Source organism: Corvus kubaryi, unplaced genomic scaffold (genome assembly GCF_017639235.1).
Source record: "Corvus kubaryi isolate FWS band 111438036 unplaced genomic scaffold, C.kubaryi_AGA036_p1.0 130, whole genome shotgun sequence".
NCBI classification, from domain to species: Eukaryota; Metazoa; Chordata; class Aves; order Passeriformes; family Corvidae; genus Corvus; species Corvus kubaryi.
In genome coordinates this window covers 3,800,839-3,824,451 of record NW_024580665.1, presented here as the reverse complement: position 1 = coordinate 3,824,451, position 23,613 = coordinate 3,800,839, and the positions used below count along the sequence as shown (strand labels likewise).

The 23,613-nt window shown below is 45.5% G+C and overlaps 1 protein-coding gene across 4 annotated transcripts in view; it reads left to right on the top strand.

Annotated features, from left to right (window-relative positions):
- Nucleotides 1-23,129, top strand: part of LOC121664984 (synaptotagmin-like protein 2) — a 36,770-nt gene extending 13,641 nt beyond the window's left edge. For 2 of the 4 annotated variants that reach the window (XM_042028786.1, XM_042028796.1), the window contains exons 3-17: nucleotides 1,536-1,687; nucleotides 6,307-6,418; nucleotides 7,498-7,588; nucleotides 7,764-7,857; nucleotides 8,473-9,594; nucleotides 10,965-11,063; nucleotides 12,949-13,040; nucleotides 13,516-13,617; nucleotides 15,463-15,632; nucleotides 15,803-15,905; nucleotides 16,537-16,698; nucleotides 17,416-17,494; nucleotides 18,061-18,160; nucleotides 18,404-18,609; nucleotides 19,697-23,129. In XM_042028786.1, coding sequence (XP_041884720.1) covers nucleotides 1,536-1,687; nucleotides 6,307-6,418; nucleotides 7,498-7,588; nucleotides 7,764-7,857; nucleotides 8,473-9,594; nucleotides 10,965-11,063; nucleotides 12,949-13,040; nucleotides 13,516-13,617; nucleotides 15,463-15,632; nucleotides 15,803-15,905; nucleotides 16,537-16,698; nucleotides 17,416-17,494; nucleotides 18,061-18,160; nucleotides 18,404-18,609; nucleotides 19,697-19,842 — 2,830 coding nt within the window. In that variant the 3' untranslated portion in view covers nucleotides 19,843-23,129. Of the gene's footprint in view, nucleotides 1-1,535; nucleotides 1,688-6,306; nucleotides 6,419-7,497; nucleotides 7,589-7,763; nucleotides 7,858-8,472; nucleotides 9,595-10,964; nucleotides 11,064-12,948; nucleotides 13,041-13,515; nucleotides 13,618-15,462; nucleotides 15,633-15,802; nucleotides 15,906-16,536; nucleotides 16,699-17,415; nucleotides 17,495-18,060; nucleotides 18,161-18,403; nucleotides 18,610-19,696 lie in introns of those variants that run through there. The other 2 variants (XM_042028805.1, XM_042028815.1) reach the window with 2 other exon arrangements.
- The last annotated feature ends 484 nt before the right edge of the window (nucleotides 23,130-23,613 follow it).

The window sequence follows — 23,613 nt, the reverse complement described above, 5'->3', positions numbered from 1 at the left end:
AAGAAATTAGTAGCTCAGTGAGTGTGGGTGGCAGTGTGCCAGTTTACCCCAACTAAGGATGTGAGTCTTCGACTTGCTGTTGAGCCAAAAGAAGAGTAAGCCCTGTATAGGAAGGATGCTCAAAGCTTGAAAGGGGAGCAGGAAGCTTTGCTGCAGGTTCCTGGGACCCTGTGTGCCCTGGCCTCTGCTTGGAGGTGAGGGCTGGGGAAACAACTGGAAGCCAGAAGCTTGGACTTGGGGTGTATGTGTCTGCATGCTCTCACCTCTCCTCTGAATTGAAACAATTTCAAAAAGGTTTGTTTTTTAATTATTTTGGGCTTTGTTTGTTTGTTTCTGAAATGGAATAAATTTTTCCTCTGAAGTGGAGGTTTGGTAAAAAGAGTGTTTGGATTATTTTGGTTTTGTTTCACTTCTCTTTGGAAGCTGTTGCACAGGAGGCTTTGATTTGGGAGTGAATTAGGTCCTGCCCAGAGCCCCTTGTTGTCAGTTTGGCTACCTGCAGTAAGACATGTTTGGTTCCAACACAACCTGTCTGCTGGGAAAAATGAAGTCAATGGCATTTCTTTGATCTGGTGTCAACAAGATTAAAATATCTATTTCCTCTGGCCCAGCTCCTTGAGACCCTCATGGAGGCAGGTGCAGCCCTGGCCTAGATGGGAGCTCCTGTTGAGCCCCCAGCACAGCCTGCAGAGGCTTGAGCCCAGTTATCCCATACCTGCTCCCTCCTGGCCTTTAGGCAGCCATGTGTGACCCCTCAAGGCTCCAGGGTTATCTGGGGGTTTGCCCCCTCTTCCTGCTGAGAACCAGGCTGAGGTGGGAGCTTCCTCTGGCCTCCCAGGTTTCACAGGGATCCTGAACTGTGGTGAGCTGTGGGAGGCAGTGCTAGCTGAAAGGCAGCTAATTCAGCAAGCCATGGTGAGGAGGGTTAGAGTATGGGCTGGCAAACAGAGCACTGACAGGCTTAGATGCCTAAAACCAGCCCGGGGTGTGCCTGAGTGAGTTACAGTGGGAGAAGCCATGCTCAGGAAGGAGAGCTAACCATGAGTGCCAAAATGGGCATGGCAGGAGGAGCAGGGAGAGGAGCAGTGTCCAAGGAGATTGCTGCAGGGACAGGTTGCTTCTCTAAATATCATTATTTATTTCTGTAGTTTGCAGCAAATTTGATTCAAAAGGTTTTGCTGCTCATAAAGAGATTAATAGACAAATAAAATGGAGAAGTGCAAGACAGCCCCACCCCTTCCTTAATCCTCAGGGCAGCCAAGCAAGTGGACACATCTCCTTGCCAGGTGACTGATTTGGATTTGTGAAATTTGGAAGAGGTGAAAGCTTGTGTTTACAAGGTGCTGTTGCCATTTCAGATAAAGAATAAATCAGCTGCTGTTTTAATGCTGGTTTGGCTCTTGTGATTGCAGAGAATCATCTCTGGATCCTTCGTAGTCAGAGAGGTGAACCCATGGACATGTTGCAAAGGTAGCTCAGGGGAAGTCAAAAGTTTGGAGATCTTTTTGGTGTGTAATGCTCTTACTGACTTTCAGGAGGATACAAGGCTCCATCAAGGATGAAAAGAAGAAGAAGTTTGTGACAGGTGAATGGTTTTCGGAAGTGAAGGCAAAACGGTTTCAGCAAGACTTGGAGGGGCCGGATCTACTTCGGGCATCAATTAGAAGGAAAAAGGGCAAACTAGAAAGTAAGTATGTTAGCGTGCATCTTAAGAAAACAAATTGAGTGACCACAAAAAATTGGTCCAGGATGGGAGCCTCCTTGTACTGGGAGTCTGTTGAGAAGCAGTCCCTGTGTTGTAATAAGGGGATTCTCAGCTATGTTTTCAGTACTAGAAAAACAGCCCTTGTTATCAAAATCAGGGCACAAAGAAAAAATTACACTGTGGCAGAGGACCAAAGCAAAAGCCATCTGCAGCCAATGCCTTTTCCCCACTTCAGCTTCTTTTTCCCAAAATTTCTGTTTGCTAGAGGTCACTGGTATCATTTCTTACCACAGAAATAAAAGGAGAAGGGGATGATGTAGGACAGTTTCTGGCATCAAACTGACATGTGTGGGTTAAACACATCCCCCTGCCCCAATTCCTGAAGTGGTCTGACAAGAGCTGCTCTCACAGGTCTCTGGGGTGGTGGGGTCAGTCACATCTCTGCAAAGGGAGATGGTGCCTCTCTCCTCCTGGCAAGTATTTGCCCACTTGAGAGGGTCCATGCCTAGCTTTTTACATGGAAATAATTCCAAGGCAAAATGTGGTTTTCAAAGTAAAAAGGGCTTTGTGGGCAAGACTGAATGGTACCCAGGCTGTGTGCCACAGCCAGGCTGTATCTGGGACCACGTGCTAATTAGAAGCAGATGTGTTGCATGTTGTTTGACGTGCAGATAAACTTTCATGGTGCTGTGTAAAACAGATCAAAGCAGATTTGTCAGCTCAGGGCAAGAGATCAGCCCTGTGTGAAACAAACAGGACTGTGCTGAGAGTCAAAATGTAACCAGCCTGGAGCTGGAACTTTGTGCTGAACATCTGTGCAAAGCAGAACTGGGGATGATTCACATCCAGTCCTCACCATGAGGACAGGCCAGCCCACCCCCACAGCCCAGTGTCACACAACCTCCTGATTTGTCAGGGTGGGCAGTCACAGACCCTCAGCCATGGCTGGGGAGCTGCTGGCTGCTGCTGCCCTTAGGAAGCCTTGGCCCTGCCAGGCAGCTCTGAGCAAAGTCTGCTGCTGTCTGTAACACAAGGGCCCCATACCCGGGCTCTGCTCTTCTGCAGTGAAGGCTACTGCCCCTGACAAAGGGGCATCTGTCCAGCACTCAGATGTCATCTCCAGCAGTTCAGTTCAGCCATCTTTCCTGGGCCCAGTTTCCCATTCCTGCTGGGGGGGAGCAGCAGTACAGATCACTCCTTTGTTTGGTGGGCCTCCTTGGCCCGGATGTCTGTAGCAGGAATTGCCTGGGTTTAGGGTAGCCCTCCTTGCTCCATGTTACTTAGATACATTCTGAAAGCTAAATGCTGACTAGAGACTTCACTGAGAGCCTCATTTTCTTTTTGCTCTTTACCTACCCCTGGCAGCTCTCATAACTTAGCATAGATTCATTGGAGCCTCTCATGCAGAACTGGCCCATCATATTTCATATGAAGTTGCTTTTATCCTTGGTATTATGAATTCATGATGTCATTAAATTTACTATTTTATCATACCTCCAGAATGCTAAAACATATAAAACCTTTTCCATCTTGGCAGAGGTGCCTGGCTTTTCTGCAGAGCGTGTTCTTCTTTTTGAGAATGTGCATTTGTGCTTGCACCCTCTTGGTATGAAGGGGCAGAGCTTCAGCAGCTTCTCTGCCAGGGCCCAGGTCAGGCAAATACTCTGTCACCTGCAACCCAGCTACTAGCCTGCAGTGAATAGAATTGTCTGTCCTTTGCCTTGCACCCTTAGCTCTCTGCCCACTTCAGGAAAGCAGAATTTGAAGTACTGTTGGTTTTAGATTTAACTTTTTGGGCTAATGTGCACATATGAGATGAAGTCTCAGTTCATCACTTAAATAATCTCCTTAGCAGCATTATGCAAGATAGTCTTTGCATGTGCCTTACTTGACTAATGCTGTTTTAAGAAGGAAGGAGCAAATGTTATTATATTACTGTAATAGTTATGTTTAGATTTAGCCTTTATTCCTTTTTCAACTTTTTTTCTTCCCTTTTCCCCTCTATTTCTATTCTCAGACTTATTTTGATAAAGCACAGGTATAACATGTGACTTTGTTCCTTCCTCTTTCTGCCATTTTATATCACTGTGCATCAAGATTCTGCAGCTAATATATTCACCTTAGATGAGATAAGGGCCTTTGCTTGCCATATTGACACCTTTCTTCCTTCCCCTGGAAAGATCAGTCATTCACCTCTGTTGGCTTTCAATGTGATGAAAGTTCATTTAGTCAAATCTGTGTTCATAACTCCTGATTTAAGTCTTTATAGACTTGAGTCTGTGTTAGGGAGTTAAATGAGAAAATTCCTGCATGGAAAAGCCCCACAGAGATAATTGCTGGCATTCCGTTTGCGAGGTGAGCAGGCTGAGGAGGGGGGAAAATTTGTGCTTGCAAAGGAAAATTCCCAGTGATCTTTTCTAGAGGAGGGTTTTAGCCTTCAGAAGGGAGGGTGGTGGGGATCCCTAAGGGTTTTCACAGTTGGTATTGATTATAGTAGAAAACACTAGTCATGGGCAGTAATTCTAATCTATAAAACAGATAGATACCCTATGTTTAAACTACAGCCTGCAGAGCAGCACAGATGGATGAATTTGATGGTAACTTCTCCTTGTGCTTATGTGCAATAACTTGAGGGATAAAAACCACCTGTGAGAGAGACCATTTTATCCACCTGCTGTGGCAAGTGAGCCCTGATGCACAGTTAGTCGTGCTTTCCCCAGACATGGAGAACCTTTATTTTAGAGTGGTAGGAAATGAGTAAAAGTGTTAAGCAGGAGTGCCTGTCAGTTTTGTACACACATATAAAAATATATGTATGAACAAGTTAAACTGGTCAGGCCACTCCTAATTTCTGTTGGAATTTGCTTCTTATGTTGTCTCATCCTAAAGTTAGCAAAGGCATATTGCTTGTTTTGATGGATTATAACGTACTAACATAGCTTATTTGTTTGTGGTGTTAGGAGCCAGGCGAAGCTGTGTCAGTGGCTGAGCCATTTTGCAGGGCAGGGATTTGGATGGGTGGAAGGCTTCCTGCTGCCTCTGCCAGCCAGGAGGGAAGAGCTCTGTCTGAGGGGGAAGTGTCAGTGAAGAGCAAGTATGACACAGTGCCTTTGCAAGTGGGGTGAGAAATGAATGCAGTCTTTGGTTGTCAAGGTCTTTTCAACCATGACAGGCAAAGGGAAAGTGTGGGAGCTCTGTGTTTGGTTCCTTTACTTCCAGCACAGCTACCTGCTGGCACCTCCCTCCCCCAGGTGTGAGACAGAAGAGGAGGATGTGGCTCACTGTGTCAATAAATCTCCTCAGTGTGCCTTCCTGTGCCCGCACGTGCCATGGCCTGCACGTGCCACCAACCATGCCTCGGCTTCGCTCTCCTAAAACAGCATTCAGTGATGCTTTGTGCGCATCAGCGTTCGCATGGGCAGAACAGTCCCTCTCTCAGAAACAAGCTCTCTAAAACTGGCTCGTTCCTACACAACCAGACTCTTGTTTTTCAGCAGGAGTGGCTCCCTGACTTCCTGCTGCTGTGGAAACCACGGGGCCACCCGGCTGCCACCTCCTGTGTGTGCCAGACATGCAGTCCTAATGCAGACAGCTCTGAGCAGCAGCTGCTGTTGTGTCCCTGCACCTCAGGGCCAGGCGCTGGGCAGACAGGAAGATTGGGAATGCAGCATTTTTCTCCATAGGAATGCACAGGCAAGGGGGAATGAACCTTTGGATACTCCTGTGACTTGCAGGCTGACTGTGCTGGTGCTGGATGGCACCACGCTGCCTGTGTGGAGTCTTGTCTGACCATAGGACTGGCCTGCTCTTGGGCCTCATGTGGTTTTCCAGCCAGATAACAAAGAGAGGCTATGCTGTTTAATATTACTTCTGAATCCTCTGAACTACTTTTTCTATTGTAATGTTTAATGAAATATATCCTACAATGGTGTGACAGTTCTTGTAACAGGTAGATTTTCTCTTTAAAATAGACCTAGCTACATGTGAATAAATACATGCAGATCTTTTTGACCAGACTAGGCTTAGTTTTTATTCACTGCTTGAGAGTTTAATCTTTTTGGTTTTGCTGTAGCGAGAAAACCCATTTGCTAACAAAATATCTAATGCAATTTTGTACCCTGGCAGTCTGCTGTAAAGGGTACCGTCCTCTATTGTTTTTCCTTTGGGGTCTTTGGGAGCTTAGAAGAGATAGCTGAGCCTTGTGCCAGTAAAAATAACAGGGATCTCCTCATTAACTGTATTGGCCTCCTCCTTTGTTTGCCAAGATCGGATGACTTGAGTCAAAACAGGAAATGGCTAAATTTAAATCCTGGAACGGATTAACTTTATTGACAGTTGTGGCAGCATCCTGTGGAGGTTTCCAGTGATGTGACAGCTCCTGGCATGAGTTGGGCGTTGGGCAGCTTTGACCTCTTGGACCTGTGGGGTGTGGAAGTGCCTTGGGGCCTCCCCATCCTTGGGGAGAGCAGGCAGAACCCCTGACAGCCCTCTCCTCTTGAACCCCCAGGGATTGTGCCACTCATTTTCACTGGGCAAAACTTCTTCTTTCCCCAAACAAAACACACCAAGCATTACAAGTTTAATGAAATGTCATTTCTCAGTTGTCTGTTGCATTACAGATGAGGCCAACAAGCACATCCAGATGGGTCTGGAAAGCAAAGCTGTCCCGAGTCCTGCCTTTCCTGAGGATGTTGCTGATAGAGGAGAGGGAAGGTAACACTGCTGCGTGTGCAGTGCTCTGGCTGCTGCTCTTATTTCTAATGAAGATTGAATGCAACCCGTTAAACTCTGGTCTTTAACTGAGTTTCCAAGACTGTATAAGTAATAAGTTCTATAGGATATTTTTTAAGTCCTTCTTCCAGGAATTGTCAGAATATCAATCCACCCCTAATAATCAAGTGCTAATGTGCTTATCCCACAAAGGTCTTTTCCTGCATGATTTGATAAGGGATCAGTGAAATGGAAGTTGTCTCTAATGTCAGGATATGCTGGTTAGTTTTTCAAAGTAATTATGGTTTTATTTGTTTAATTTTTGCTATGGAGCAACACTAACAAAATGAACTGTTTGAGGAAACTGCTCATTTCCTGCTGGTGCCAACCTCTGTGTCCGGTCCTCAGCACTCTCCATCAAGGCTTGGTAGGATTTCACGTTGTGCTGACTGAGCAGAAACATCTACTAAAAGCACTCCAATGAGCAAGTCAGTGATCTCGCTCAATATCCGTGGGCTATGGAGAAGCAATTAAAATTCACATATTCATGTATTGTTCCCATCTCATTTGCCTTTTTTGTCAGTAGAATGAGGAATCATTCTCACAGGTGGCAGTTGCTCCAGTTAAATATTAAATATGGGCCTTGACAACACTGGGAAACCTCTTGCAGCTGATTAGTGGGTGTTGTTTAATGAAGGATCCAGAGGCAACAAGCCTAAGGTGCTCCTGCTTTGCTGGCACAACATTCAGGAGGTTTTTTTTTTTGGGGGGGGGGGGGGGGGGTTGGTTAAATCCTGAAAAGCTTGCTTTGTTTTTCTCATTCAATCTAAAGCCAGGTGTGGCCTGTTCCTTCCTGGGCCCTAGCATAGAAATGCCTCTCCCTTCTGCATGGCCCTTGGGCTCTTCTGGCACTTCCCAGAAGGGGAAAACCTGAATAAATCTAGTAGTTGACACACATTGTTTTTATTGAGCAAGTTCTGTGTCTGAGCAGAACCGAGGTCATGTTGAAGACTGCCTGAGCCCCCAGATAGGCACATCATTGCCACAGACCTCCTTGTTCAGGCATTTCTCCTCTCTCACAGATCCAGTAGACCTACTCTTGAAACCACAGAAAAGAAAATTTTGCCAAAACCGAAGCCAAGACTTCCTGTCCAGTTGTCTGCATCATACAAGGTAGTACAGGCACAGCCTCTGCACTTTGTTTTGTTATTTCTTGGAGCTTCACACAGTCTATACCTACTGACAGGGGCTCCACAGGCTGCCTGCCCTGGTGTGTCTGCTCAAATAAAATACATTTTTTCAGGTCTTGCCAGTATATATACACTGATAAGATTTGTTTTCTGTTCAGGGATCCAGCATACATGACGTCTCTTCCTCAGAGAGTGACACTGGAATAAGTCCATTTGTGACTGCAACAAACAGCTTTCATTTGTCTAGGAAAGGTAAGTTTTTTGTTCAGTGAGCTATTGGTGTTTTTGTTATTCAACATCAAACACCAAGAGACAAGATGCTTTTCAGTGTCTGTACAAATAAATAACAAGGAGTACCTTGGCATGTAAGAATGGGCTGCCAACATTTGTATGAATTACAGCCAGGGCAGCAGGGAACAAGGCAAAAGGCAGTCTGATGACTGAAACTTCTCTGGGCTCTCAGTACATTTTAAACTGAATGCTTGACTCTCAACTCTTTAATCCAGAAGAGAACTTGCCCTCTCTTTCCAGCACTGAATGTATAGTGTAGTTTTGGAACATAGCAAATAGCCAGTAGGGAAGCTGTCAAATTGAAAGGGAACCTGCAAACAAATCCACAACTTGCAGCAACAGTTTACAGCTCAGTGGATTTTTTCTGTGCCCTGTTGCAGGGAGAAGAACTGGGATTTTCATGGCTTTCTCAGATGGAAGGGATTTCTAGAGTCTGAATATGGAAAAGAATTAGGAATATATTGTTGGTTTCTGAAAATTCCCCTGGCTTCTCATTGAGAAATTGCAGCCCAGACCTTCTGGGGAGATTGGATGTGATGCAGTGGGACAGGCTCTGAGCATTTGTTGTTGTTGTAGGTCATGGAGTATCTTCATTGCCCACCAAGCTTTCAGAGGATGCTGTGCCTCAGCCCAGCACTGCAGCTGGAGGAGAAGCTCTTGATGGGGCCACCGGCGCTACAGAGCGGCCAAAAATTCCACCCGAAGAAGCTTACACTCCCAGCAAGATACCAGTTAAGAAGAAACCAAGCAGAACCTTCCCCAGATCCGAGCAGTTTGTGAATCTTGTGGGGCCAGCAGAGAACAGCCTTACAAAGAAAGAGCCGCTGGCAAGCCCCAGACCACTGCCCACAGAGGGGGAAAGCAGCCAGGCTGGGAAGCAGGGCGTGAACTACACAATCTCATCGATGAGCAGCAAAGAGGAGGATATCGGCCTCGACCGTGAGCACTTCAGGAACTTGAAGAACTTCTGGGAGAAGGGAGCAGACTCGGTGGCAGTGGGGAGCTCGGTGGCGGAGCTGGGCAGGGCGGAGGCAGACGGTCGGCAGTTCAAGCTGTGCCGCTCGCTCTCCGTGCAGTCTGGGCAAGGCCAGGACGCTGTGGAAAAACCTGGCGCCTTCACCAAAACAAAGAGTCCCTACAAAAGGACAGTAACGTTGTCTTCTAGCGAGGAAGAGCCAAGCTGTGCCACCCCTGCAAGGAAGGGCTCGGTTTCCCTCACTCCCAGATCCACGTATGCCAAGAGCAAAGGCGGCCTGGTTACAAGAAATGACTCGCTGAGTGAAAGCAATGGGAAGCTGCTGATGCCAGAGGAAGAGAAGGTGGGGCAGCACTGCTCCAAGAAATCCAGATTGCCTGTGCAGGCGCCTTCCATCAAACTCGAGTCACCTACCAAGGATGTTTCTGGCAACATGTTGGAGCCAGGGACGCCTGCGGAGGAGCTGGTCATGGCAGAAGAGCACAAGCCCACTGCGAGGTCCCAGGCGAGCAGGGTGCAGATACTGATCGAGCCTGTGCTCACAGATGATGAAGGCGATGATGCAAAAGAGGAAAGATCTGATTTGGGCACTCTTGACAACATGGAAATAAATGGAGAGCTACCTGAGGAAAAAATGTGCGAGTCTTCAGACCAGCCAGCAGCCGGTGAACCATCTGGAGAGAGAGAGGCTGTTCAGGGAACAGACTCAGCTGTTTACTCAGGTACTGAGGGCTGTGACCTCACCCTGTGAAATCCAAACAGAGAGCCATCCCTAAGCTTATTTTCTTCCCTAACCCTTCTGCATTTTGCACATTTTCTTCATCTGTCCCTTTATCCTATATTGCAATTTGTGCGGAGTTAGCTTGTGTGGAATGTATTTTGCAAAGAGCTCTGGAAACAAATCTAGCGTAGCCTAGTGTGAGTGCAGAAGGGGACACTGCCATACTCTCTTGCTTTCTTCCCCACTCCCAGCCCCTGTGCCTTACTTTCAAGCACCTCACCTCGAGACAGCCCTGCACTACCTACAACACATCACAGGAACTCACTTTATTTCACTCACTGGCAAGATTGAATTTCTTCAAATGTGGGACTGGAGGAATTCTTTGTGGTAGTAGAGATAAGTCTAACACAAATAGAAGAAATAAAATGTGAGGTAAAGTGTTTAATAAATACGCTGGCTCTTAGAGAACCTTGATACTGCCACTGGCTGTCAGTGCCTTAAGGACATTTTGGGTCTTTTTGGAATGCACAAGTGAACTTCGATATTAAACTTTAAGCAAAGCGGACTGAAAAAGGAGTCTGATCTTCCTGGGGCCTGATACCATGTTCTCAACCATGGTGGTGTCAATAGTATCACCATTTCAGCAGCCTCTTGCTCCAGGTTTGATGGGCTCTTGTAGTGACTATTATTATGAGAAAATGTTGTTTGCAACTCACTTTACATTTGGGCTCTGATTACCCACAGCTCTGCTCTCTTCCAAGCGAAGACCTACAAAGAGAGAGCATCTTACCTCCTTTTTCCAAATTTTCTGCTCTCATGTACCTGGGTAAGACCTGTTTGAGAGGATTTTCCACAGACTCACCTAGTTTTTATTTTTTAATTATGTAATTTCTTGGCTAATTTCCTAGCTCAGATAACATTCCTATGAAAATCCTGAGTTGCACTTCAGGTCAATGCAAATATTTTCTTTATGGTATATTTTGGGTTGTGAAAGACATCTAAGATCATTAAGTCCAACCATTTATACACCAGATCATTCTAATATTTCTCAGGGCTTTTTCCTTTATTAATTCATTCCTTTCAGGATGATATTAGCAGATGGCTGTGTTTCACTGGAAGCTCTTCACAAGAGCTGATCTGTCTTGGGGACTGGGTTAATCCAGTATTTACATTTCCTGACACAGTGTGAAGAGTTTTTCTCAGGGGAGACATCAGACACCCGGATGGTTGGAAAGCAGCCCTGTGCAGTGTAACTGCAGTGTGCTCTAGCAGAGTGACCAAGGGAGGCCCACACCCACATGGGCTTGTTGACACACTGCCCATTCGTGTTTATTTATTTACCATGTTGACTTGGCTTTTCGTGTATTCCAGAGGAAGATGGGGATCATTCTCCTGCTGCTCAGGCACTGGCCCGAGCAAATAGCATTAATCTTGCAAAGAGCATGGTGAACATTTACACAACCACAGAGAGTGAGTAACGTCTTTCTTTCTTCTTTTTGGTTTACATTTGCTGAAGGTAATATATTATGCCAGTTTTTCATCACCATGCTTGTGTGTGTGTACCAGGCTAGGAAAATGACATATTGTTTCATCATCAAATTAGAAAGTTTATAGTGCCTAAAATTGAATTCAGAGCCAGGAAATTGCAGCTAGATTGATGGTTTGTTACTTCAGCAAAAACACAAGGGCTTCAAAGGGTTGGCAAGAAGCTTGTGCTCGTCTTTCCTGTTCCTGCACGAGGGCTGTGGGATGTGTTGGCAGCCTGTGGATTGATCTAAGGTGCCAGACCTGGTACAAGTTGTGCCACAGACTCCTGCTCATGGGGCCTGTCCCCTCACCCAGAGCAGAGCCCGTGGCTGGACTGATGTCCCCAGCTGCCAACTGGGACATGTTTTATGGTGACAGTCTCTCCCTGAGAAACCTAGAGAAGATAAAGAGAAGGCAACCAAGGAAGCACCAGCCTACCTGAAGAAGCCCAAGAAAGCTGCAGCCATGGAAAGCACCTGAGGGAAGGCAGCAGCAACCTCTGTGCCCAAGAAAGCCAACGACAATCCCCAGAGGGTGAAAGCTGGCAAGCCCAAAAAGACAGCTAAGAGCTTGCTTAAAAAGAAAGTGTTGAGGCCAAGGCTGCCAGGACTGAAATGAGAAGCATGGGAAGGCAATGCCCCAAGGAAAGGTAAAGCCACTTGGAGGCTTTGATTGAGATAATTGAAGTCCAACCCCTGGTTATGGGAGGGAGGACAGTCCCCTTTGGGGCTCTGTCAGGGGCAGCTTGCAGGCAGGTCACACTGCACAGCCCTGTGGCTGTGCCCACCCTGGCTGGCACCTCGTGCCGAGCTCTGCCCCATCCTGTGGTGCCCAACATGTCACAGAGCACGGTGGCTCGAGGCTCCAGGCCCCACATTGCTGTTCAAGGGCATGGTCTCCACACAGACAACCAAGATTTCAGCTTCCCTTAATCTAGGGCCCCAAACTCCATCCTTGGAAACCCTCCTCTACAGAGTTACAGTTCCTTGTTTGCAAATATAGCAAATAGTCTGTGGAGCGGGCTGGCTACACTTATTTATTCAAGCTTGGACACAGAATAGTAAATATCAAATGAGTGGTAAATCAAGAAGCTCTTGGGCATTTTGAGCACCAAAGAATGTGCCATCATGCCTAACATGCTAAACAAGTGTGTATATGAACATGCATGTTCATATACATAGATCTTTTCAAAACAAATTCTTCTGGGATGGAGAAAGTAATCTTCAAGAGAGTTAGTGGGAGAAGGCAAAGATACAAAAAATAGGTTTTAGTTAAACATTTAAGCAGTCTGGTAACCATCTTTCTATTGATAGGAAGGTTTCTGACCTTCTTTTAGATAGTGTGGTTTTTGTACACCTCTGTGTCTATCAGAGTATTTAAGAAGTGTATGCAATGGTGAAATTGTGGGTCTAAATATTTTTAGTGCTCTTTTTTACAGGGCAGTGTGCTGTGAGATAAAAATGTGGACATGATTGGTTTCTTTGACAAGGAGGTAGATTTGCGTGGTTTTAGTGTAAGTTAGTCTACATAGAGCAGGCAACATCGACGTCCTTGTGCTGATAAGGGCATTAGATGAGCCACTAGAGGGAGTTCTACACTCCCACACAGTGAATTAAAACACACCGAAAATAGCTCTAGGATGTTAATTAGCAGTTTTTGTCTTGGGAAGGATCAGCTTCAATGACAGGTGACACAGACAGGGCAAGTAGGTAGTACCCCAGTGCCTCCCACAAGCTTTTCATCCTTCCTTGTGCCCTTAAACTAAAGTGTGATTTATAATTGCTTGATTCTGACAAGCTATCTTGATGTCTTTTTTTTGTACCTGCAGCATACAATAAACCTCATTTGATACCACATCAATTTCTTGAACCTGAAAGAGTCAAAGAGCTGAGCAGATCCTCTCCTGTCCTGTTGTCTGAGGTGGGTTGATGCCAGAAGTGGCTGAAATAGTATTCACAGCATCCCCTGAATGGCAGTTGGTTTCATGAGAATGTCTCTCCTGGACACCAGCAGTACTTGCTTTAGAGCATGAATAAATGAGAAAAGCTCATTTTGTCATGAATAAATGAGAAAAGCCTTAAGAGAAAAGCCCCCAGTAACCCAGAGCAGCTGTTCCATCCTGGAGGAGTTTAAGTGTTTTGCTGTGTCTCAAACCATGCTGTTCTGTGCCCTTTCCCAGAGCCCAGGCGGGGCATGCAGCTCTGTTTGGAAGCAGTTAATGATGACGTTCAGTGCTGGTTGGAGGGGATGCCCTGGGGAGGCTCTCTGCACTCTCCTCCACTCTCCTAACCTGATCTCTGCTTAATGGGACTCTGCTGAGCAATTGGTTTTTCTCTCTAGTGTTGCAAAGTGCTCATTCGGCAGAGCTTAAAGATGCTTCTTATTTTCTGAGCAGACTGAATCAGACACAGCTTCAGAAATCAGCTTCCAGTTTAACAGGCACAAGAAGACACCCAGCATTGGCAGCCACTCGTCTGACATGGCTTCTGTCTCCTCGGTAGGTACCAAGCGCCGGCGGCTCCCGGACAGGGCTCCTGCGTTGGATGCAGTGACGCTGCATTTCAGCTGATGCTGATGGTGTGGCCTCCAGGGTATCCTGCTGCTTTCTGCAGGGTACATTATTAACAGAACAGGGGTGGTTAATTACTCACTCGGGTTAATGGAGTGAATCCAGGTACCATCTCAAAATAGAGACCCATCGAGTCGTCGCTGGTCAAACTCCCCGTAAGCGACAGCCCCCTCTGCCAGGTGTGGATGCTCTGAATCCTGGCGGTGCAGGAGGTGGGGGAGGGGGTTTCTAGGTGGGAAAATGAGGCACACAGCTATTAAAGGACATGTTTGTGGTTCAGAACTGCAGATGGGTGCCCTCTGCAAGCTCATCCTTTATCAGCAGATAAGAGGGAACTCAGAGCTGGACAGCAAAGGCATGTTTTGGAGCTTCAGCTTCTGAGGAAAACTGAAAAAAGCCAAATGTGTTTAGTTGAACATTTTTAAAAGATTCCTTAGAGACAGTATTTGGGGAGGGAGCTACTTAAAAGTGCTTGTATTTGCTGTGTTACTGTTATGGGTTTCTCCAAGGAGTATATTTGAGATTTAAAGAATATATGTGAAGCAAAGCTGGTAGGGAAAGGTCATGAATGTAGATAAATATGTTAAAAACTTCGGGGCATATGAGTTCTTCTCCTAATTTGGAGCATCTGGGAGCTGAAAATGAGTCCAGGTCATGCAGGTGTTCTTGAAAATCTCGTTCAAGATTCTCTGCTGGAGTGAGTATCCTGATGGGATGGTAAATGCAGCTCCAAGGTCTGACAGGAGATGTTTAGCAGGTTTTTGGAGGTTATAATAAAATTCAGAACCAAAGTAAGTAGGGAAAGACAGAGAAGAATTGGGTTAATTACTAGGAAAGTTTTTTGATAAATGTTCATGACTGTACCACAGAAAAGTGCCACGAGGGTTAATGATTTGCTTTGTAAACAGCATTGGCTTTTATGATATCCCGTCAGGAGTCATGAGTGCAATAGAAAATTACCTCATCTTTCTGTAGCTGAGCTTTGCTTGTGCTTCATTACTTTCCACCAGTGAAAGACAAAGACTTGAAAAAAGAAGCCAAAGTTGTCTGGGCAAAATGCAGTTTGTTCTGGGAGAGCAAGTGACTCTGGGTGCCTAGCTCCAGATTTGTATCTGGAGAAACCTCATGTTCCTGTGCCTTTGGGGCAAGCATGGGCTGTCTCTGGTGGAGCAGTGGCTCTTCAGGACAGGGTTGTATCTGTTTGGTACTGCTCCATGCACATTGTGAGTAAGCAACAAGAAAGGAATAGTTCTTCCTACATTTCTAGTCTGATAGGGTTCTTATTAGCCTGTTTTTAAATGGATTGACAATTGTGTGACTGTATCTACCTGAAATAACAAGTTCATATAAGATAGTTCAAGTTCTCTCAATATCTTTCTTTCTTAGTGATAAGATTGGGTGAGGATATCAGTTTTTGTACTGTAAGCATACAGAAGAGACTTGTGTTGTCCCCCCAGTAATATTTAAGTCCATTTCCCAAAGTTTTGGGATTTAGGAGTGAAAAAACTTCTGAATTTCTTGAGCATTCAGTGCTTCTGAGTCCTGGTCTAGGATAGCACATCCTTGTGAGACCCTCATTTGGGTTCCCCAGCCCTGGCTTGTGTGAGAGCAGCCACAGCTGTGAACCATCTCTGTGTCAACATCACACTGCACAAAGATGGGAATGCCATATTTTTTCTCTGGGAATGCGTTTCTCAGACTATTGTCTTTGTCCAGAACCGAGTCAGACTGTGCCTGTTTCAGTGGCACTGACCTTGCTCTTCCCCCTGGCAGGTGAGTGGCAGTGTGCTCAGTGTCTACAGCGGCGATTTTGGGAGTGTGGATGCCCAAGGAACCGTGGAATTTGCTCTAGACTATGACGAGAAGAACCGGGAGTTCCAGGTCCACGTTTCCCAGTGCAAGGACTTGGCTGTAGTGGATGAGAAGAAAGGCAGATCTGACCCGTGAGTGATGTTCTGGTGCCTTGTGACTTCTCCATTGCTGCATTGTGTGTTCTGGAGAATTTTTATTTTCTTTAAATGTCATGGTTTCTTCCTTCCTTCCTGTGTGCCTGCTAATTAGAGAGCTTGGCGATGTGGGGCAATATCCAACTGGAGTTTGTTTCCTTTTCTAGGTATGTTAAAACTTACCTGCTCCCAGACAAAGCTAGGATGGGTAAGAGGAAAACATCAGTGAAGAAGAGGACAGTGAATCCCATTTACAATGAGGTGTTACGGGTAAGAACAAACCACGCTCTAAAAACCTCTGTTGTAGTAGGCACCTCTATCAGATCCCGCCTTCTTGCCCAGATTTTTTGCCTGGCTCCTGCCAACACTGCACTGCTCTTCCCTGGGGTTTGAGAGGCCTGGGATGTTAACGTTCCTCTGCACCCATCTGTGTGGCACCCGAGATTCGTGATTTCTCTGCAAAACTACACAGATCTTTGGATGCAATAGGGACCTGCAGCCAGAGCAAGGGCTGTTTGTCCTTCCCTTCCCTGGCATGCAGTCACAAGGCATAGGACTAGTAAGAAGGGTCTGCATTATGTGATCATACTCATCAAAGCATAGAGGATTATTTAACAATGCCCAGGCCTGTGTTAATAATTCTTAAAAGAATATTGGTTTTGCCCTGTGATGAATGGAATGCCAGGTTTCCCTGTGCTCAGCAGAAAAGCTTTGTCAGGGTAGTAGCATTGCTACAGGACAAAAAAAGAGGTGTTCAGACTGAAGCCAGTCCATTGGTAGTGCATGTGTGGGGTGAGTTTGAGTGTCTCAGAGCTTATTCAAGCTTTTGAGTAGTTTATTTCTGTTTGTGAAAGAAACAGAAGAAAAATTTGAACAACCTGACTTCTCTTTCTTCCTCTAGTATAAAATAGAGAAAATGGTATTGCTGATCCAAAAATTAAATCTCTCTGTTTGGCACAATGATCCATTGGGACGTAACAGTTTTTTGGGAGAGATTGAAATTGACTTGGCCAGCTGGGACTGGAGCAACAGGAAACTCAACTGGTACCCACTGAAGCCCCGGGTAAGTGTGTCTCAGCTGCAGTCCTGCTTTCTAGCCCAGCCCTGAAGCCTTGAGGGTGGCAAAAGTCCTTCCTGACTCCTTTAAGGTCTTTGGGTGTGGTGGAGCAGAACAACCTGAACTGTACTAGGGAGCAACCCCTGGAACCTTAGTGCAGTTTAGTGCTTGGAACAATGGCCTTCTCGGGTCTGTTTTGGTGACTGATCTGTAGGGACACTTTCATAAATGCAACCTGACACTAATCACAGCAACTCTGACATGACTTTGCCATTCTCTCCACTCACATGAAGACCATCCGTCAAAAACAGACAGCAGAGTACTAGGTGAAACAGCTGACATGCCTTGAGAGGTAAATACCCAGGTGCCACTGTTTGTAAAGTCTGTACAGCTTCCTGCATGCTTCTGGATTCACAGGTCTGATTTGAGATCTCTTTTAAGCAAATAGAGGACATTAATCTTTCAGAACCAAGATGCTTAATTATATCCAGCTGGACATGTCTGGAAGGGCAGCCTTATACTCTGGATCCTCAGGCTTTTGGTTCTGAGAGACTGAGTTTGAGAACAAACCCACAGAGAAAGGAGCTGCCCTAAGAACGGGCTGCTCCAGCCGTGGAAAATCAGAGTTTGTCCATTTGTGCTCCTCCACGGAAGTGAAAAGCTGTTTGCCTTGCTGTGTTTCACAATCCTTCGTTTAGTCAGTCATAACTCTTTCTGTTTCAGAGCCTTTCTGCTGTTAATGGTGTGGATCATCGAGGAGTGATGAGTTTGTCCATTAAGTATGTGCCCCCTGGAAGCCTAGGTAAATGCGGTTCATGCATTAAGGACTACTGCCCATGTGCAAACACACACCTTGCAATGCCTCATCTGCTTAGGGGCTGCTTGAAGAGCAATCTCATTAGAGCAAGATCTTAGACATCAGCACAAAGGCACAACCAGCAGTGTTTGACAGCACTGTTTGCAGCCTACATCTGTTTTTCACATCTGGGTTTACTGGGAAAGTGTTGGGGAGAGAGGAGGGGCTCAACAACTTCCAACTCATCAGCTGTTATGAGCATGTGGGCACTGTAGGGTGCTGTGATGTGGTAGGAGCAGCACAGAACCCATGTTACTGTGGGGCAGACACGAGGTTGGGTTGGCTCAGCAGTTCCTTCTCTTTTCCTGTCTGATGCAGCACTGGCAGGTTGTGTCAGGAGCCTCTGCAGCTGCAGGAGTGACAGGGCTGGCTGCAGTGCTGAGACCTGCAGGGAGGGGCAGTGAGCACAGAGGAGCCATGAGGGTCCCACAGGTCCCTGCAGAGCAGGCCTGTCATTCTGGGAGCTATGGCTCTGAGTGGCACGACAGCTTTTCTCATCTCCTAAATGGCAGGGCCCAAGAATCCTCCCTCTGGCGAAGTTCACATTTGGGTCAAAGATGTCAAGGACCTGCTGCAGTTGCGTCCATCTGGAGTTGACTCCTTTGTGAAGTGGTGAGTGCATGAGCACAGTGCTGCTCCTGCTCTGTGCCCACACAAAGGGCTGTGTTTCCTTCCCTGTTCTCAGGCTCACCAAGCTGTGCCTCCATACTGGAAAGCCTTTGTGTTGCACTGGGAGAACTGCAGGGGAGAATTGCCCTTGTTATTCACCTGTGGCCAAACTAGGAAAATCCTTGCTGTGATAAAGCTCTTGGTCAATGTTCAATGCTTCATACTGTGTTTTTTCTCCTCTCAAAGCTATGTGCTGCCAGACACCAGTAAGAAGAGCTACCAAAAGACCCGAGTCATAAAGAGAGACACAAACCCTGTTTTCAATCACACCATTGTGTATGATGGCTTTCATACTGAGGATCTGAAGGATGCATGTGTTGAACTCACTGTGTGGGATCATGAAAAGCTTACCAACCATTTCCTTGGAGGAATCAGGCTGGGCCTTGGGACGGGTGAGTATTTTCCTTTATATTAACTCAATACTGTTACCATGGTGCTGAGCCACGAGGTAAAGTGGGAAGTTACAGAGTATTTTCCTGTTGGGGAGATAGCAGGAATGGGGTTTCTCAGTAACTGGTACCTGCACTATGTCCTGGAGGGATGGCCCTGGTACCATGTTAACAACCCTCTGTTCCCACATTTTCTGCCAACATCACATCTGAGGTCTGGCAAAACTCAAGAATCTCCTTGGGTCCCTCAGAGAGTTTTCCTGCTGTTACAGGAAAACAGGCTGCATGACAAACCAACCTTACGTTGGTGCTCCTCCCAGGGAAGAGTGCTCAGGGATGGACTGGAATGTCACACGGGACAGCACCACCTGGTGACTGTCCAGCCTTGAAGTGCTCTCTGAGAGATCTCAGTGTTGCAGTCAAGGATAAGTGTTCTTTGGGGGACAAGGCTCATGGTAGCTTGCAGGTGCACCTGTGGCTATTGGATTTGCCTGTGCATTCTCTGTTTTCAACCTCTAACGTCACCAGGAGGGTTGGGAGCTCTCCAGAGGGAAGGGGCAAGAACTATAAGATATAAAAATACCAAACCCAAGATTAGCTGTGATCTAAATTTAGACTTTTTTAATCTCATTGACAAGTGATTGGCACCTGAAAATTTGGTTGAATTGAAATTGATGTACACACTTTTCTGCTATGTTTGATTCCTATAGAAATGAAACGAGAATTTTGAGAACAAGAGAATTCACTCTACCTTGTCCACAAGAAAATCTTTTAAGGGGAAAACCAAACCTTTAAGACCTTCTTTACCATTCAAAATGATGCAGAAAGGGCTTGAGCCCAATATTGCTTTCCTTGGCAGGTTGTGTTTAGGGTTCTTGCATTTTATGGCTTTTGCATTGACTTCATTCTGAACTCTGGTGTTGAATGGCCATTGGCAGAAGAACAGGAGGTGCTCAGGGTGCAACTTGCTGAGGGGGAGTCAGCAGCTTTTATGTTAAGACACTGCCTGCAGCAGTTACATCCAATTGAGTATTTTTGCACAGGGTGGGAACTCTTTGTGTAGCTCTCCAAGTTTTCTCATTCTTTTCAGGTTTGAGCTATGGCATCTCTGTGGACTGGATGGATTCCACACAGGAGGAGGTGGCCTTTTGGCAGGAGATGATGCTGGCTGCCAATGAATGGATCGAGGGATTGCTACCACTGCGCTCACTGGCAGGGAGGAAAAAACTGAAATAACCCATCGTTGGTGCCATAGAAATGCCCAGTGTTCATTAGAATTGGGAAACTTCCTGCACCAGGGAGAAAGAGACCATCCACAGGGCTGCAAGTGTCAGGGTGATAAGGCAATTAATGGGCATCACCTTGGAGGTGTTCATGTTAAATACTAATCCACTGACGGAGGACATGGAAGATGCCAAACTGATGCTATACGTGATTCTGACCAAGAAGAAACTTAATTTGCCTTTTTGTTTAATCATTTATGTATTCAGTATATTTGAATTCCATTAAGCTCTGGGAGCATTAGCAGAAGGAAAAGGAGATACAGATACTTTTATTTTTTTACTGTTTCTTGTGCCATTTTTTTCCTCACAGAGATGCAGTTGTACTGAAGCAGCAGCGTGGTATTATTCATACTCCCTGCAAGGGGTACACTTTGTACTTGGTGTACAATTGCTCCAAGTCACCAGCACAGTTTGAGAACGGGAGCTTTGCATTTGTCACTGGTGATAACACCTCTTTAACATGAGGAAAACTGAGTTCCAAGGTGCATATAAAGAAAGAGAGGACTATTTGCAGCACAAAATGAAGCAACCTGAGGAGGATGGCAATGAGGAATTCAGTATATTAATTTCTTTCTGCTTTAATCTGAAAGAGTGCAAGGATGGTCTTACAGCTAGTGGGATTTTGCAAGCAGGGGCTGTTTTCCTGGCTTTCCCGCAGGCTTCCTCAGTGACCTCAGGCAAGTTTCTTTGTGAGAGTTTGAGTGCAATATAAACTAAAGTGTTTGCCCAAATGTGAAATATGGTTACATTGCTAATGTGCCTAATCACACCTCTGCAATGCCTTGTGTGCAACACATTTCAGTATGAACTAATGAGGTAGGGGACGTTCACACGTTAGCCTGGCACCATGGGTCAGGGATGAAAGGTGAAAACCACGCTGGAACACAGAAGATACTGGGAGCTGCTGGGAGAGGTGAGTAGGGAGTGAGTGAATGTGAAGGGAGTGCAGAGCTGCGGTTTCCTGGGGGCCTCCTACCTCTGCCTCCCCTGCTGCCCCTCTAGTGTCCCTTTCACCTGATGCCTGTTAGTGAGTTGTCTGTGCCTGGAATTTCCCTTTTGCCAGTAGCTTGCAAAAAACCTTTGCATCTGGCACATTGACTGTGGTGGAGTGGTGAATACCTTTTGAATTGCAGCTTTGTAATTTCTATTTTGGATGTACATATTGTGATTAAATAGAATGTTTTTCTTTAGTCATCAATTTGTCTTCTTGTACCTATTTTTATCATGCTCTAAATAACAAAAAAGCAAGCAAAAGAGGTGTTAAATTTTGTTGTGTCATAATGAAGTGGTTTTGCCAAAGGGCAAGTGAAATGTTATGAAGAAATATTTTTTATAACTATCCCAATTTAGATTTTGGCTCTCTGATTATTCTGATATTCTTCTTTAATGAATTGATTTTATTTAACTCAAGCCTAGTGAATTTTCAGCTTAGCAAAGATGGTTGTAAATAAATTAATGGGAAAATGTACACTTGGAGTAACAAGACTTTTTCTTTAAATGGAAACATTTGGGAGATAATCAGCAGCTTTCATGGGAAAAAATAAAGAATTAAAGTGGTTCTGCAGTTGGAAAAAGACAATGCTTGGAAATGTACCAGACATGGTAATAAAAGCACTAAGAGAGAGTCCATAGAGCAACAGATTTAAGCAGTGACTGTCTAATGAAGGAGCTGATACATCTGTAACATGTCAGCCCAAAAATACTTTGAATGGGCTCCAGCCTGACATGTTTTGTTCACCAAGATTTGGTCATTTATTACCTTTGTGGGATAAAATAACAATACTGGGCCTAAGTTGAGAGTATTAAAAATATTATCTTTAGCTTAGGTGCTGAACATGTGAGTATTTATACATTTGTATAACTTACCTACTCCTCCTCCTACTGGGTGAGGAGCCCTGGTCATAGGGTGGGTGGTGGCTTGTGGCAGTGAAGTTGCCCATGGGAGTGCTTCTTTCTTCCTGGGTGCTTCCCTGTCCGCAGGGATTGGGATATTCCTGGGGGCAGAATTTCTGCTGTGGCTGGGAAAGTGGTTGGTAACACCAGGGGCTCTGCCTCAGACAGGTCCAGGTCTCTTCCCGGTGGGTTCAGCTGATTCCTCTCTCATGAAAGTGGAGTTAACCCACCTCCTCCTCCTCATGCAGCATTAGTACATGGCAATGTTGCCAAAAGTGCTGTTTCCATCAATGGAGCTGGAAATGGTTCTGTTGGTGGTTCAGAAAATTAACATCTTTTTCATTTGTGGTGCCAGTAAGGGGAGAAAAAGGGGGTCAGTGGGCCAGTTCATCCCAGCAGAGTTACTTTTATGAACGTGGCACGGGACTTTGTGAGACTATTCTTGTATTCAGATTCCACTGAGGATTTTTTGTTAATCTTTTGCTGGCTTGTTTGTTTAAATTAAGCCCTGATTAACTTAAGAAGCTTTCTTTGGCATTTAATAGTTTATCAAAGTAAAAGATTACACTGCCAAACCACACACACTTGTGTCCCACAGCTGATTCTGAGGCAGTAAAATTTGCTATTCTCTCTGTGTTTCACTTACTGCACAGAAAGCACTTTATCATAAAATGATTTAAGGCACATTTATTGCCAGTGTCCTGTGGAGGAGCAGAGGATCTTGTGGGTATAAGGTTAGTGGCCTGTTTGCATGTGGTTTATGATGCTGACATTTGTTGTCAGCTGAACCTAACTGAGACTCTGGCCTGTAGGTGTGTGCTGATGGCAACAAGAGTGGGGTTGTAACTGTCTGATTTATAAAACTTTTTATTGGAACTCTTCCAGGATTAAAAAAAAAAAAAGGAGAAAAAGCAAAATTCTAGAAAGTATTTCTGCCTCCTCAGGCAAATATAATGTGTGGCCATCAAAATTATTCATGTCAGAAAGTATTCGTATCAGGTATCAGAAGCTAATGAAAATAGTTTAGAAGCTAACTAAAGAAGAGAAAGAAAGAATTGTTGAACCTTGAATGAGTGCCTCAGTGGAGATGGAAAGAAGTGGCTGAATTAATTATCCATTACTAAGTATTTGCCTAGCTTTATCCTTCATCAAGGTGGGGAAAAAAATTGAAGTACTGTAGAGATTTGGAGATTAAAAAAAACGCTGGCTAAATAAACCCTTGTAATAATGTGATCTGTTGAAATTTTAAAATGCCGTATTTTTGCAGGCTTGTTAAGTTGAAAAATGTATCAAATAGGCTGGTGCTTCAAAAACTGAATAAATACATTTCTGGGCCTGATAACTAAGCATGAGCATATTCAGCACCTGGTTTGATTATTTGTTTTAGTTGTCTGGTTTGTACTTAAAGATTTTTCATGGCTCAATCCTTTTTCTTTTCTGCCTCTTACTTTGTACCCCTCAGGTGTTAGAGGGGATGCCTGGGAGCAGATGTCACTCTGAGCACTGTCACAGAGGTTGCCAGCAGAAACTGGGAAGCTCACTGTGAAGCCCCATGCAAGATCAGTGCTTGCATAGATGTGCACGGGACGTGTTCCTGGAGCTCCCAGCAACATTGCTGCTGCACGAGATCCACTGACCACTAGAGAGCCCTTGAAACAGAAATCCCTTCCCATGGGGTCAGCCAGGAGCAGCCACTGCTTCCCAGGGGGCTGCATTTTTTGGGAGGTTCCTGGTAGTGGTGGCTCTGCCACAAGGAACAGCTCTGCCAGGGGGAAGTTTGTGGGGCTGCAGGAGGGCTCAGGTGTTTAGGGACAGCAGGACCAGCTCCTGG